The 15,244-nt window shown below is 50.2% G+C and overlaps 1 protein-coding gene across 5 annotated transcripts in view; it reads left to right on the top strand.

Annotated features, from left to right (window-relative positions):
* prkcz (protein kinase C, zeta) overlaps window positions 1-15,244 on the top strand; it is a 140,707-nt gene that overhangs the window by 114,573 nt on the left and 10,890 nt on the right. For all 5 annotated transcript variants that reach the window (XM_064297745.1, XM_064297744.1, XM_064297746.1 and 2 more), the window contains 6 exons: window positions 1,517-1,603; window positions 3,204-3,339; window positions 3,449-3,536; window positions 3,658-3,777; window positions 5,163-5,242; window positions 6,374-6,463. In XM_064297745.1, the coding sequence (XP_064153815.1) occupies window positions 1,517-1,603; window positions 3,204-3,339; window positions 3,449-3,536; window positions 3,658-3,777; window positions 5,163-5,242; window positions 6,374-6,463 (601 nt within the window). The remainder of the gene's footprint in view (window positions 1-1,516; window positions 1,604-3,203; window positions 3,340-3,448; window positions 3,537-3,657; window positions 3,778-5,162; window positions 5,243-6,373; window positions 6,464-15,244) is intronic.

Raw genomic sequence — 15,244 nt, forward strand, 5'->3', positions numbered from 1 at the left:
CAAAATACAGCCTTGATGTTTTGTATTCAATATTTAATGTGAATAAGGTGCGGGTCTATTCATTAAAATAATCAGAAAACGGAGAGGTACAGGCAGTACCTCAAGGGAAAAAGAAAAGCACAAAGCTCTCTCCGTCCCTCCAGGACTTGAATAATTTTTTGAACAAAGGTCTCGGCGAAGCCGTAGCGAAAATTGTGTTTGGGTCCATCCAGACACGCTCGACGCTTTCGCTCCCTGCAGAACGGGGCGTAAACGTTACCGATCTGGCGGTAGGGGCGATGAGGTGATAAGGTGGGGAGGGGGTGTGGGGGGGGGAGCAGACGGGTCCCGGGAAGAGGCCCGGTCGTGTTTCGGCGAGATGGCGGCGACCCCGCTGAGATCAGTTAGAGGGCAGGAACTGCGTTCAGCGCCTCCGCGCGCCAGAGCGAGCGCGAGCGCAAGCCTCCGCATGTCTGCACCTGACCCGCTCACCTGTGGAGAGGCAGGCCTCTAGGGCGGGGGGGAGCGGGGGGGGGATTAGGGCTAGTGTAGTGATAAAACGGGCGCGGAGCAGGTTCCAGCTCGCTCCTGACGACAGGACTGATCCCATCATTAATGAAAAATGTACTGTTTATCGCTGGGAATTAGAGAGTCCCATCAGAGCTTCGGCAGAGTGATGAGAAGCTCAGCCCCTTTGGCAGCTGCTTGTCAGTGCTTGTGGTGGAGGTACCCCCGGCTCCCGGCTTCTGTTATTGCTTCGCTTCACCCCCCCCCCCCCCCGCCCGACAGCTCTTTTCAGAGGACGTTACTGAAGGCGATATAGGGTGTTTTTCAAAAACGCAGTTGTCTTTGAATGCAATTAATCCGTCGTGAGAATAGCATGCCAAAAAATTTTAAGGCCCTGTCAAAGCACAGGTTTAAGGATTTAGTGGGATTTTTAAACGCCTATTGATGCCAGTACAAAGGCCTTCTCCTGGTGTTACACAATCATAAATTATTATTTGTTTATATTATTCGTATTATATTTGAGTTCACGTGTGGACTCAGGGTCTAAAACGAGTCTGGAGTTGGGTCTCAAATCGGCCCGGAGGGTCAATGCTCAAATCTGAAAGCCAGAGAAACGTTTTCTCTCCACCAGAAGGGTCCCGTAGAAGGAAAATGGAGTCCATCCTCTGTGATAAGCATTCTACAGCAGTGGTAACCAACCCTGTTCCCGGAGATCTACCGTCCTGTAGGTTTTCATTTCAACCCTAATTTGGCACACCTGACTCTCCTGATTAGCAGCTCGACAAAGATCTCTAGCTGTTGAATGAGGTGTGGCTTTGTTGGGGCTGGAGTGAAAACCTTCAGGATGGCAGATCTCCAGGAGCAGGGTCGGTTACCTCTGTTACCACAGAAATGCCTCGACGGAATTTGGGTTTAGAAGGAACCTCGTCACAAGGGGGCGCTCTAACCGCAGGCATGCTTTCCTCCACCCCCCCCCCCCCTTCCTGTTCTCTGCTCACGGGGGCGCCTGCTCCCTGCCCTCCTGTTTCAGGCTCTTCCTCGTGATCGAGTACGTGAACGGCGGAGACCTGATGTTCCACATGCAGAGGCAGCGGAAGCTTCCGGAGGAGCACGCGCGGCAAGTGTGCTTTCGCTTCCTCAGGCGCTGCGCGACACGGGTCCACCAGCAGGGGGCGGTGGCGGGAGCGGGAGGGGGGCTTTCCACTGGGAATGGCTTTCATTAATTGGAAGGAACAAGACTAGAGTTGTTCTTTTTTATTTTTTTCATTTTTTATTTTCGAAGGAAACTATTAGAGGGAAAATGTGGAGGACTCGCGCTGCATTAGCGTTCCTGCCTCTTCCCGCTTGCCGTCGTTCTCAGTATTGGATTAGGCGGGAGCGCAGAGTGCCCGTTGCCGGCCTCTCCTGGTCGCCTCCCCCGTTGCCCACATAATTGGAAAATGCTAAGGACCGGGAGCTTCAAAGCCATTTCCAGGAATAGCCTCCCCGAGCATACAGTGGCATACAGGCTGTCCTCGTTTTTGATTGGATTTCGGTTAAGTTGACACTGGAAGCTTGTTTTTTTTTTTCCCTCCTCTCTCTGATGAGTTGCACTCAGAATGACTGACAGTCGCGCTAGCAGCTCTCGCTAACTACGGCTGCGTTTGAGGGCCCGTGTAAAGCTGCACAGGGCCTTGCCTGCTAGCTGTGTTTTTGAGGGGGGGTATGGTATGGTATGGTATGGCGGATGACGCTTTGTGCTGCAGTCAAAGACAGCCATGGCGAAAAGCGCCCGGAGAATAAACTTCTAGAAGGCTTGACTCCCCGGGAGTTACTAAACATTGGAAAGCGAGAATAGCCTCCCCCCCCCACCCCCCCACAATGTGCCGCCCCGCTATTTGCCGTCTCAATCACAGCGTAATGAAGGAGGATTAAGTGGTGGGCGACGGGGGGGGGGGAGACGGGGAGGCGGCGTGATCTGTATTCCAGTGGCGGAGCTGGAGAAGTGTGTGTGTGTGTGTGTGTGTGTGTGTGTATGTAAAGCAGCATGTTAATCACAGATAATGATCTCACATATTCATGAGCCGGGCGCAGAAGGCCCCAGAAGCCCTTTCTGCGCGCCGCGCCGCGGTGGCGCTGGCGGGGAGCAGGTGCCGCAAGGCCAGAGACCGCATTCCTCCAGAAAATTAATGTCTCCCCCCCCGTTTATTTCCCCCCGATTGATTTATTTATCCTTTTTACTTACCCAGATGGTTTCATTGATCAATGGACTACTTTTCAAAGGGGGGGGGGGGGAATGCATCAAATTTGACGAAACATTCATAGAATGTTGCGGTACAAAAACATCACAAAAAATCTGCATGAATGCTTAAGGACAGTGATTGTTATGTTATGAATAGTAATTCGTTATAGAATAGAATAGAATAGAATAGTTATCTTTTGAATAGTAAAAAAAAAAAAAAAAAACAGTTTGTCCACAGTTGAATCACAGTTTGCCAGAATGGGTACATTTCTAGGGTTATTGTTTGTAAAACTCCATCAGTTGTACTTCAGTTCTTACACATAAAGTATTTTACAGGGAGATTGGTTAGCAACACTTGAACACTCGAGTGGGAAGTTTTCACCATCCACACGGTGGTGTTATTAATCCTGACAAATCCTCAGAACTGGACATGTTAACCAGGGTTAAGGGGGTGAGGCTATTCTCACGCCTTACCATTTTTCATTTTTACTTTCAGATTTTATGCAGCTGAAATTTGTATTGCTTTGAACTTCCTTCACGAGAAGGGCATCATCTACAGAGATCTCAAACTGGACAATGTCCTCCTGGACCACGAGGGACACATCAAGCTGACGGACTACGGGATGTGCAAGGTGAATCACGCCTCGGCTGCATCAACCGTTTTTTTTTTCATTTTAAAAAGTTCCACAGAATTTCACAGTTATTGAAGCTGGATGGGGAACCGGTCTGTCTGTGTTTTAGGAGGGTATCAGACCTGGAGACACCACGAGCACTTTCTGCGGCACTCCGAACTACATCGCCCCTGAGATCCTACGCGGGGAGGACTATGGTAAGCGCAGGCAGGAAACAGGAACGGTATTTTTGGAGGGTGGGGGTTTGGGAAAGGGCCTGACCACGTCATATGGTGATGACCACTGATTGCTATGTTTTGGTGCGTGTGCTGTCCACAGGGTTCAGTGTGGACTGGTGGGCCCTAGGGGTGCTAATGTTTGAGATGATGGCAGGGCGATCCCCCTTTGACATCATCACCGACAATCCTGATATGAACACAGAGGAGTACCTTTTCCAAGGTGAGTCCACTTCCTTTCTGGGGCAAACGAAGGCTGGTAATCTCCTACACCATGATTACTTACAGACCCCGAGCTCACATCATGCTTTACTGCTAATGGATGGCAGCGCGGTTTCGTGGTTTGGGGGCAGCCATAGCAACCTGTATCCGGAATGTTGCAGATTCAAGTCCCTGAAGGAAAACTGCCATTGTGCCCTTGACAGAGGCCCCAAATCTCCCACCCCCCACCCCCTTTGCCATTCAGCTGCATAAAAGAATCATATTTAAAACGTGATCTGCGTTAGTCATGCAGAATAGGTGGGTGAATAATAACGTCAGCTAATGAGTAACGTCTGAAATGGCGCCATTGGTAAGGACCGCGCGCCCCCCAGTTTTCCGCGCATTTGCACGGGCCCTGGGTACGAGACTGCCCCTTGCGCATATGACGGAGTGCCAAGCCAATGCTGACATTCCTCCACAAACCCCCCCCCCCGCCCCACTCGCCTGGCCAGCCCGCCGCCCCCCCGGGTCCATCTGGACGGGCCAGCGCCTGACGTCCGTCGTGTCCGACGCGGGACGTGGAAGCGTCAGCTGCGGCTCCGCTCGCATTCTGCCCCCCCCCGTCCCCGACAGGGAGGGCAGCGGGGGACTCTTGGATCGCGCCCCAAAGCGCAGAACAAACCCTTTTTGGCGGGGGCTAGCCGGGGCCATATGCTGCTTCCCCCAGTGCCGGGCCAACCCTGAACCCCCCCGCCACTCCTCCTCTCTCCCCCACCCCCCCCTCTGGGCGGGACGGGGGCCCGCGGGCAGATGCTGCCGCAGTAACTGGCGCAGATTTGGGTCGCGTCCAAGCTCCGGGCCCACAATGAAAGGAGCCGGCAGACTGGGCCTGATAAGCGCGGAGACAAATCCACTTAAGTTTTCATTAGGAGACGCAGAAACGAGGGGTGGCATGCGGGACTGGGGCTAACGCTAAAACACGGCGCTTAGCATTCGCCCAGAAGGGAGGGGACATCGCACTGTTCATCTGGACCAGAGCCACCCAGTCACGTTATGGTTTAAAAATATCAAATATTATTATTATTATTATTATATGGACGTTCAAAACCGTCCGTTAACCGTTCTACGTTTGCAATCACCATTGTTTGGTACTTAAAAGTATATATTTTTATTTTTATAAATTCCTCGCTGTGTGCCATAGGCAGTGTTTTGGAAGATGTCTTGTTTTGATTGTGGCGCGCTCACGCGCCGCTCGCGGGGAGATTCAAGGCTGTGAGCTCAGTCCCTGGCGATTGCTCGACCCCGCCGCCGCGCGGCTCACCGCGAGCCCGCCGCCCGCGACGGATGTTTGCTGAATCGCGCATTGTTCGCCTGGCGGGTAATTGTTCTTCTTCTTTTTCCGCCCAGTTATTCTAGAGAAGCCCATTCGCATTCCAAGGTCCCTGTCGGTGAAGGCCGCCAGCGTACTGAAGGGCTTTCTGAACAAGGTACAGGCTCCGCCCACCACCAAAACACCGCCCCACCCCCCCACCCCCACCCCCACCCCCCCCACCCCGTTTAACACAACACGCTCTTAAACCCACCGAGACAGAGGAGTGCGTGTCCAGCACCTGGAGGATAAGGCATTACATTACATTACATTACATTTATTTGGCAGACGCTTTTATCCAAAAGTACGTACAAAAAGTGCATTTTCATGGTCACAGACAACTGCTAAACACAGGTTCAGTAAGGTACAATACTTATTTTGTACAGCTATTTCTAGCCAAGAACACAGTTTAATTCACACAGAACTAAACTGTGTAAGGCACAGTTGATAGCAATTGTCTGCGCAGTGGTACTGTACGTCCATGAGGTTGAGAACATGCAGGGAGAATATGCAGAATGTCGAAAGCAGGAACTAACGGCTTTCGTTGTCTTCTGAGTTTGAAAGTGTGTAGAAGAAAAGAGAAGTTAGCTAGTTTGTTTTGTGGTGGGGATTTACATATTAAAAATCCTTTGGAAAAAACATGGCGAAGGCTCGGTGTAAATGACGACAGAGCCTGTGACTCAGTGTTATCAGGAGACGTTTTTTCTCCCCCCCCCGATGTAGCGCCTACGTACTTTCACTTGTAGCAAAGTCAAACGCCTCACCCGTGTCATTCGACAGAAGAGTTTAAAATTCATAACAGCGATTAAACCCATAATCCAGTGAATGCGTTAGAGGGCATCGCGACAGTCCTTTCCCTTTGCAGACGAGTGTAGCCGCTCACCATCCTTCTCCCGGGTCTGCGTTCATTGAACAAAGTTAGAAATTAATGGAAAAGTCCCCAGATCTCACAGCGCACATTCGGAATGACTGCGCGGCGGTGGCAACACCTCCGGGTGCTCGATGGCGTGTGAAGATCAGTACTAGTAAGGCTGCATATGTGCTGCGAATGATATTCATCTTTCTGAACCTCGGCTAATGAATGAATGCAGCGTTGTGTTGAATGCTTTAATGCAATGCTGTGGCGGGAAAATAAATGGGGTCAAGGAAACGGGTCGGCTGAGGATACTCCCCCCCCCCCCGCCGTTTATGATTCCCTGGCCCGTTCTGTCCGTTCTGCTGGGTCACCGGTTCCTGTTGGTTTTGACAGGACCCGAAAGAGAGGCTGGGTTGCCAGGTCCAGACGGGGTTCACCGACATCAAGTCTCACACGTTTTTCCGCAGCATAGACTGGGACCAGGTAAGCTATGGGACGGGATGGGGGGGGGGGGGGGTGGGGTGCGTGAGGGCGGAGTCTGATTGGGTGACGCAACCAGCCTGGGTTTCTGCGAGCTGGGGGCCTGGACCGGGCTCTTTGGGCGTGGCTCGGGGCCACATCGGCGCATCGAGTGATGTCATTGGGCGTCGACACTCTTATGCCCTGCAAATGGCTGCCCGCCTCAGCCTAGCTGTCTGAGGTGTGGCGGATTCATGCTAACTGGCTTCATTTCCTTTTTTTTGGGGATGACCAGTGGAATATGTTTCGCCTCATTTTGGCGCTCTGTTTAATAGGAACTTCTGCGTTGTGGTAACCATGACAACTTGAACCTGATTGCTGCCACCGCTGGTTTAGTACTTATTACTCTCTCTGTAGGGAAAAGGCTTTTAAATTGGTGGCTCTAACTGCTCTCGTAAACAGTCACTTTTAAAAAAAATTTAAAAATCGTTTTTCCCCATCGTCCACAGACTGGGTTAACAGTTCACCTGAATCCAGTTCAGATTGTGTGGGTACCTGGTTATGACAACGTTACCTCTCCCGCGTTTCAAATCGGACGAGGGAGAAAAAGAAAGTGCCTTTGACATGTTTTCACCCACTGCCACTGTTTGCCTTAGATTGTATAGTCCCCCAAACCATTTCAACATACAGAGTCACAAAGTCCACTGAATAAGAGTGAAGCGTGTGCGTGGGATGCCTATAGATAGCATACTTAGCAAACACTCATTTACAGAATGGGAGGATTTGGCAGGTAGGACTGGGCGTCTGAATAAAGAATAAACACAAATGGATAGATTGGAAGTGTAGAGGGTTGGTTTTAAGCTGTTGATGATGGCACGGTAAGAAAAGAATAAGGGGGGCTGCCAGATGACTCATTTGGTTAATACTTAGCGCCACGTTGGGCACCAAATTAATAAGAAAATAAAGTGAAGTTTGAGAATAGGATTCGTACGGCAGGGAGAAGATGCGTGGGATTAGGATTTTAAATTAGGTTTGCAAGAGCAGGATTGTCAAACTGAGTGAGGCGGGGTGGAGAATGAGGGGAGGAGGGTGCACTGGATCAGAAGCCCAAAAAAAAAATGGCATTCAGACCATTAACGGGGTGCATTCCATTTTTATTTTGCAAGCATATCCTCTCTCATAAAAAAAAGAAAAACAACGGCGGCAGAGCAGCGGCTCGGGGGACGTTTTGTTGAGATGCGCGGCCGTATTGTTTTCGCGCGCGCCCTGACTTTTCGCGAGGCGCAGACGCACCGCTATCGACGTTCACGCTGTCGGATTGCGCGCGAGCTGCCAGTCAGGTTTATCTGCTCTAACTGGCACGCCGCGGCGGCGGGGAGCCGTGCGCCGCCGCCACCGCTAGCTGCAGAAGGGCGGAGGGGTGACTCACCGCCGTTTAAAATACGACGCGGGTGCGAGCGAAGAGACGGCGTTGAATAATTCATCGCTCCTCTCTTTTTTTTTTTTCTTACCCTGAAAACTCCATCTTTGCGCAAGACACACCGACAAACGCGCCGCACTTTGTTTTCCAAAATGGCCGAACGTAGCGGAGGCTACGGGGCGGGCTGTGTTGCCGAACTCGCCCTTTTCACGTTAGCCCTGGACCGGGTTCAGCTATGAAAGCATTACAGTAACTAAGGGTCTTGTTGGAGATCATGTTCTACTCATTTTGCCATTCAAACTGATTATAATAATAATAATAATTCCTTACATTTTACATAGCGCTTTTTTCTAAACTCCAAGTGCTTTTTACTGTGATGGGGGGAAACTCACTTCAGCCACCACCAATGTGTAGCACCCACCTGGGTGATGCATGGCAGCCATTTTGTGCCTGAACAGTCAATGTAATATTTTATCACAGTCCTACCTATTTCGTTTATCATTCTGAAAAAGTTACTGGTGTTGGCTAAAAATCTGTGAAATCAAATGTAGTGTTAACAAAACAATAGTCTCTGTGTAAGGCAAATTTTAAATTTGCAAAGTAAGAATATGTGGACTACTACCTTTGGCCATGAATTTCGAGTCATCATAGATCGATATTTGTGTTAAACCAAATAAATGTTATGTTAGTAAATATAATAAAGGGAATATAAACATGTCTGTGTTATTTTTCTCAGAATATTGGAGACACAGAAATAGGGGAAAATGGTTTATTTTTATGGAGGCAGATTTAAACAGTAGGTCAAAACTCATTGAGAGAAAGCTCACTGAAGCTCATTCTGTAGCCATGTGTTCTGTGTTAAAATAGTTGTTAAATATATTGGTTCATTTCCACATTAACACGTACTGTACTTATAATTTGGTCACATTTAGCAACATCATGCCATTTGCAGTGTTCTGTGTATGACCCCCCCCCCCACCCCCCTCTTAGAAATCCTGGATCCCCCCATGGTACCTACATGGCAGTTGTGCTGGATTTAAGCAGCGATAATGAGTTTTCCTGATGCAACACCTTTGTTCTTATTTAATACTTCACGTCTCTGACTTAGAGTTTTAAAGACTTTTAAGAAGTGTTCAAAATTGGTCAAACACTTCACACAGTTTCAGACTGGAAGGGACCTCCCGGCTGTTCAGAACAGCAGAGCTCTGAAGGCATTTAATGCTAAAATCTGAAACACGTGCGATGATTTTAGTTTTTCCAAAAAGCAGTAAAATCCAGAGGGAATCGGGGTGGGATGAGCCGGTAGATTTGGCCTTGAATGGCCCTTTTTGGTTTGGGTCAGTTATGTCAACCAAGGGCTACAGCTCATTGCCCAGGTAGGGCTTCCAACATCCCCCAATGTTCAGCATCCTGAACAGAGCAATGTTATTGACTCTGAGTGGTGCTACATTCTATGCTATGCTATGCTAGATTATGCTATGCTATGCTATGCTATGTAAATGGTGTATTTCAATAACCCTTTAATGCTACAGCCGCTTTTTAGTTAAAGTTTTAAGATATTTTCCCCACTGTCTTTGTGATGACATTGAAATCGTGCCAGCCCTCATGACCCGGGGGACAGGGGAGGGGGGTTCTGGGCATTTTTATTTTTGAAAAGCCTGTTTCTCATTTGTGTCTCTAATGAAATGTCCCCCCTGCAATCAGCCCCTTGTCTCTGCCCCTCTCGTCCGCTCGCTCTGGAGGACGTATTAATGAATTAAACATTCGCAGACGCGATGTAGGTGACCGCGACTGCGAATAAAAGCGAATTCCTTTCCCTTTGTAGTTGCGGCCACAAATAAAAGTGAATTCTAAATGACTCGGTGTTGAACCTCAGCACTTTTGAGGGTGTGGGGGGGGTGGGGTGGGGGTTGGGGGGGGTGTTTTAATTGGTGCTGTGTAGCTGACGCACGCACACCCTCTTTAAAAACAAACGTGAAAGTGGAAGAGATGACATACAATATTTAGGGGATTCGCAGTGGAGCGGCTTCGGCGTTCGTCTGCGTGACGGTGCCGCGCTGGCGTGCTTCAGACGCGTAGGTGTGTGAACGGCCTGCGAGTGTGTGTGTGTGTGCGTGCGTGTGCGAATGGCCTGTGTGTGTGTGTGTGTGTGTGTGTGGTGTGTGCAGGACACAAGCGCGCTGGCTCTGCCGTGGTGTGGTTTGGGTGGTTTTGGTTGGGATGTGGGACCAGGGGAGGAAGCCGTAGCTGGGGGCTCTCGTAATGTGAATCGGACGGCTGAGGTGCGATTTGGCCTGCGGTGGTGGGGGGGGGGGGGTGACGTGTTAATGAATCTGCCAGGAGGGACAGAAATCGCCTCAAGCTTTCCGTTCTGGCTCGGCGGGACGGGCGGGACGGGCGGGGTGGGTGGGGTGGGGCGGGGTCAGACCTGCGTTAGGCGCCATCGGTCCTCTGCGCGGGCGACTGGGCTCGTTAACGGGTCAGGGGCGCCGGGCTTTTTTTTACGGCCAGAAGGTTGTATGTTTGCGTCCCTCGCCTCGCACATGGTCAGCACGTGTGCTCCTGCGGCAGTGTCCAGCTACATAAATAAATAAAAGGAGCACAGTGTTGAGTGAGAGTTGCGTCAGCGGCCATCGATAATGGCTTCTGTTTAACGGCATCTGTTAGGCAGATGATTAACGGTAGTTATTTCAGGAGCCAGGCTGTGGTTGCAGTGGGCTGCTTCATGTTATCTGCCTGTTGCTTCAGATTTGGAAGTTTTTTGTTTCGTTATTTGCGTGCCTTTGCCCAAAACTGAGGCAGCACTCTTACAAGGAAAGTGATACAGACACTCATTCCTGGCTTTGTGTGTCTAGACAGACCATAGCATTACATTGGCAAGCATTAGCTTTTTGCTGATTAGAAGGTTAGATTATGTTAATGATAATGATGTTAATAATTAATCCTGTCAGCATCTCTCTCTCTCTCTTTCTTTTGGTGGTGGTATGAGGCACATATTTAAAGAAAACACTTATAAGTTATATCCCTGTTGAAACAAGTGGTGAAGTCCCTCTAAAACTGCAACATTTTAACCCAGAGGGGAAGAGCACGTTGAGTGCAGAGAAGGTGTACAGATTAATGCAGTGCAGCCCTCAGGCTGACCTCCAGTGCTTGTGTGCGGAGCACAGCTGCGCTGTGTAAGATGAACCGGACATCACGGATGGCCGTCGATTCAGGACGGGGGACGGAAATGGCGGAAATGCTATCAGCGTTGCATAATCCTGTCTGTCTGTTACACACATCTGGGCCCACCGTGCCCTTCAGTCAGGATGAGTCCAGCTAAATAACAGTGAAACGTAAATCCCACAAGGGGTGTCCTATTTAGCAGCATGGGCCTAGAGCAAGGGCTGCCTCCCACCCCAACCGCCTCCACCCCCCCTCGGTACAGTCTGAGCCTGGCTAGAGGTCCGTCTGCATCCATCATCCACTCTGCCCCCCCCCCCCCCCACCCCCCCCCCCCACCCCCTCCCTCTCTGTCTGGATGTCTGCCTGCTGGTCAGTGTCAGGAGGCTGAGCTGGACGCTGGCAGCCTCCCCCGGCCAGTGAGTAAAGGGCAGGAGCAGCAGGCCGGCTAACATGAGTGGGAGAGTCAGGCTTTCTGGGCTGTTCTGTGCCCCCCACCCATCCCCCCGTGAGCTGCCTGACTGCGTTACCTCAAGCTGAGACCCGTCTCCCCCCCAGCGCCCCCCCCCCCCCTACCCCAGCGAGAGGGCCACGTGCACATGCGCTCACACACACCCTGTCTGCACACACGCTGACACACACCCTGTCTGCACACGCGCACACACACACCCTGTTTGCACACACGCTGACACACACCCTGCCTGCACACACACTCACACACACACCCTGTCTGCACGCAATGCTCACGCTCATACACTTCCTGTCTACACGCAATGCGCACACACTCCCCGTCTGGACACACGCTCACACACACTCCTGTCTGCACACACGCTCACACACACACTCCCGTCTGCACACACGCTCACACACACCCTGTCTGCACGCACACTCACACACACACACACCCTGTCTGTGCACGTGCTCACACACACCCTGTCTGCACGCAATGCTCACGCTCACTGCCTGCCAGCCATGCTCAGACACGCATGCTTGCAAGCTCGCACACACACAGACAATATCACACACACACACAATAATACATGCACTCTGTATACACACACACACACACGCACCCCGGGGAGAGGGGTCTAGCTTCATACCCAGAGGAGAGGGGTCTAGCTTTATACCCAGAGTAGAGGGGCCTAGCTTCATACCCAGAGGAGAGGGGCCTAGCTTCATACCCAGAGGAGAGAGGTCTAGCTTTATACCCAGAGGAGGGAGGCCTAGCTTCATACTTAGAATTTAGGGGCCTAGCTTCGTACCCAGAGTAGAGGGGCCTAGCTTAGTACCCAGAGGTGAGGGGCCTGGCTACATACCCAGAGGAGGGAGGCCTAGCTTCATACTTAGAATATAGGGGCCTAGCTTCATACTTAGAATATAGGGGCCTAGCTTCATGCCCAGAGGAGAGGGGCCTTGCTTAGTACCCGGAGGAGAAGGCCTAGCTTCATACCCAGAGGAGGGAGGTCTAGCTTCGTACCCAGAGGTGAGGGGCCTGGCTACATACCCAGGGTAGAGGGGCCCAGCTGTCTGAGCTGCAGTGAGGTGGCAGTGAAGTCGAGGGGACCCCACAGGACCCCACCGTGTGGGCGATGGCTGACGCGACCCGTGTCCCTGTGTGAAGCACAGCCCTCTGCTCCGACAGACTGATTTCACACCTGCAGCGGGCGCAGGCTGCCGCTAAAGACGCCCTCAGTCGCCAGACTGTCACAGCCTGTGCTGCTCGGCCCCATTGTGTAAGAAAACCTTTCCACTCCTCTTTTTTTTCTCTTCTTCTGCTTCTTCTTGCCACCTAAAGTACAGAATATCCTTCGCGTATTTTCACATTGGGAGTAGTGTTTTTTTCCGCTAACAGAGAAGAAGCTAAACGCCGCCAAAAAAAACAGACAGGAAAAAGGGGGCGGAGTCCCCGACTAGCAGCATCCCCTTCGCGTAATTTCCCTCGCAGACACAGAGAGAGAGGCTCCATCTCGTTCTCAGCTCTCCGCCCTCGCAGATGGAGGAGCTGAGGCGGCTTCCTGGGGAAAGAGTTAACTCCGTAAGCCTCCGCGAGGCTGCGGCTAATTGAGGCGGTGCGAGGAGGGTGTTAGCTGCATTAGTGTCGCGCGCGCTCAGAAATCCCTGCACCTGTGCCAGACTGGGGGGGGGGGGGGGGGGTGTAGTTAACACGCAGGGACGGGGTGCTGGGAGCAGGAAGCTGGCGCACTGAGCTTGCACTAATGTCATAATCGCCACGCTCCTCTGCTTCTGAGACACACACACACACACACACACACACACACACGCACACACACACACACACACACACACAACTCCAGGGCCTGTAATTTTGTTCCAATCCATTACGCCACCTGGGGAGCCCTCTAGACAGCAGGCTCTGTGAGGAGAGAGGGAACGAGAGAGTGGGGGGGGGAAGAGAGAGAGAGAGAGAGAGAGAGAGAGGGAGAGAGGGAGAGAGAGAGAGGGAGGGAGAGAGAGAGAGAGAGAGAGAGAGAGAGGGAGAGAGAGAGAGAGAGAGAGGGAGAGAGACTTCAGAGAGGAAAACAGGAAAACCAAAAAGACAGAGAAAGAGAGTGATAGCGATAGCCAAAGACAGAGATAGAGAGCGAAAGATAGGAGGAGAAGAGGGGTGGAGGGAAGGAGCGAGATGAAAAGAGCGAGTGAGATATGGAAGGAAACGAAATGCTTCTAAAAGCTCTCTCACTGCACTATCTCGCTACAGATTGAATGGCGGAAGGCCACAATTTGTAAATCCATAGTCTGAGCTTTCAAACTATTTTCTTCCCTTTTCTAAAATTGCAAAATCATTGCAATATCCTTCTGCGACCCAGCAGGAAAAAAGTTTTAAGCATTTTATTTTTTTTGACATAAATACGAGCATCTTGGGTGACAAAAACATGTTGCAGCGAAAATATTTTCAAAAATATTTTTTATTTTATTTTTATTGAATGTCCACTGTAGTGCAGGTTTCAACATTGCAGAATATATGGTTCTTGAGATTAAGACCAGATGCTTATGACCGCTATGGGGGACAAAACTGAATTGCCAAACCTTAGCAGGATATAATTCACGAAATAAATTCAAATGCAGTTTTTTTTTACCCGTTTTATTTTTTCAACTAGGAAATGGTTGAATATCTTTATGGGAAAGTAAAATATGGTCAGCGTTTTGTCTTGAAGGAGAAAGTGAGAGAGAGCAAGAGAGATGGACAGAGAGAGAGAGAGTCATCTGGAGTATAATATGTTTCTTATCACTGTTTCAGACACACACATTTTGATTTACTTTGGAAATAAACAAGTAGTTACTTTTGTCTTCTCCTCAGGCTTGTCCTTTTGCTTTAATCAGGTGGAGGTAACGTGACGTGGTTCATTCCCTTTGCAGTGTGTGGTTTAATAGCTCTGCTTCCATCCATCTTTCATGAAGGCTGCTCCTTCTCTGCTGTGCTTCACCGGACCCTCTCTGGTCACGTGACCCCCTCTCGTCGCGTACGAGCACGCTGCACAGCTGGCACTGAAAAGCCCTTCTGGGGGAAAGGTTGTGCCACACAGGTCCGCCCCGGAATGAATATTTTAAGCTCATTTCAGCGCTGATTGCGTCTTGGTGCTTTGGAAGAGGACCTGAGGCGGGGAGTGCAGAGCGTGCGGGTTCGAATGGCTTGATTTGGATGGGCTGCCGTTGTCCACGGAGTCATCAGTGTGTTTTTTTTTGAAAATGGAATAAGATGGTTGCGAAATGGCAATAAGTGATAAAGTTATAAAATTTGTGATGTAAATATTGCAGTATAGCGGGTAGGCTAAACCAGGCCTTTCAGATCATTTGATTCTATGTATTCCATAGATTTAAAGGTAATTTAATCTACATTACATTTAGGTCCATGAAGCAAGCACTGGAAGGAAATGTCTTCAATTTGACAAATGCACTTATGCATTGTTATATCATATATGTATATGTATATATATATATATATATATATGTAATCTTGAGAAGGCTGTGACAGAATGTTGTGCGACTGTCACATACATGGCATTCATGCATAAAACTCAAGCTCAAACAGAAGCCTGTTTTTCTACTGACGCCCCCATTTCCACCGCACTTTGACTGTGGCTGTTTGCAGGTATAAATATTAATTATATTTATCCCGGTGGGAGATGCTCCTCTCTGAAGCAGTAACACATTTCAGTGTCATTTATCAACACCGGTCCCTCTTTGAACACTGGGCTGCGGCT

Source organism: Anguilla rostrata, chromosome 11, assembly GCF_018555375.3.
Source record: "Anguilla rostrata isolate EN2019 chromosome 11, ASM1855537v3, whole genome shotgun sequence".
In the NCBI taxonomy this organism is placed as follows: domain Eukaryota; kingdom Metazoa; phylum Chordata; class Actinopteri; order Anguilliformes; family Anguillidae; genus Anguilla; species Anguilla rostrata.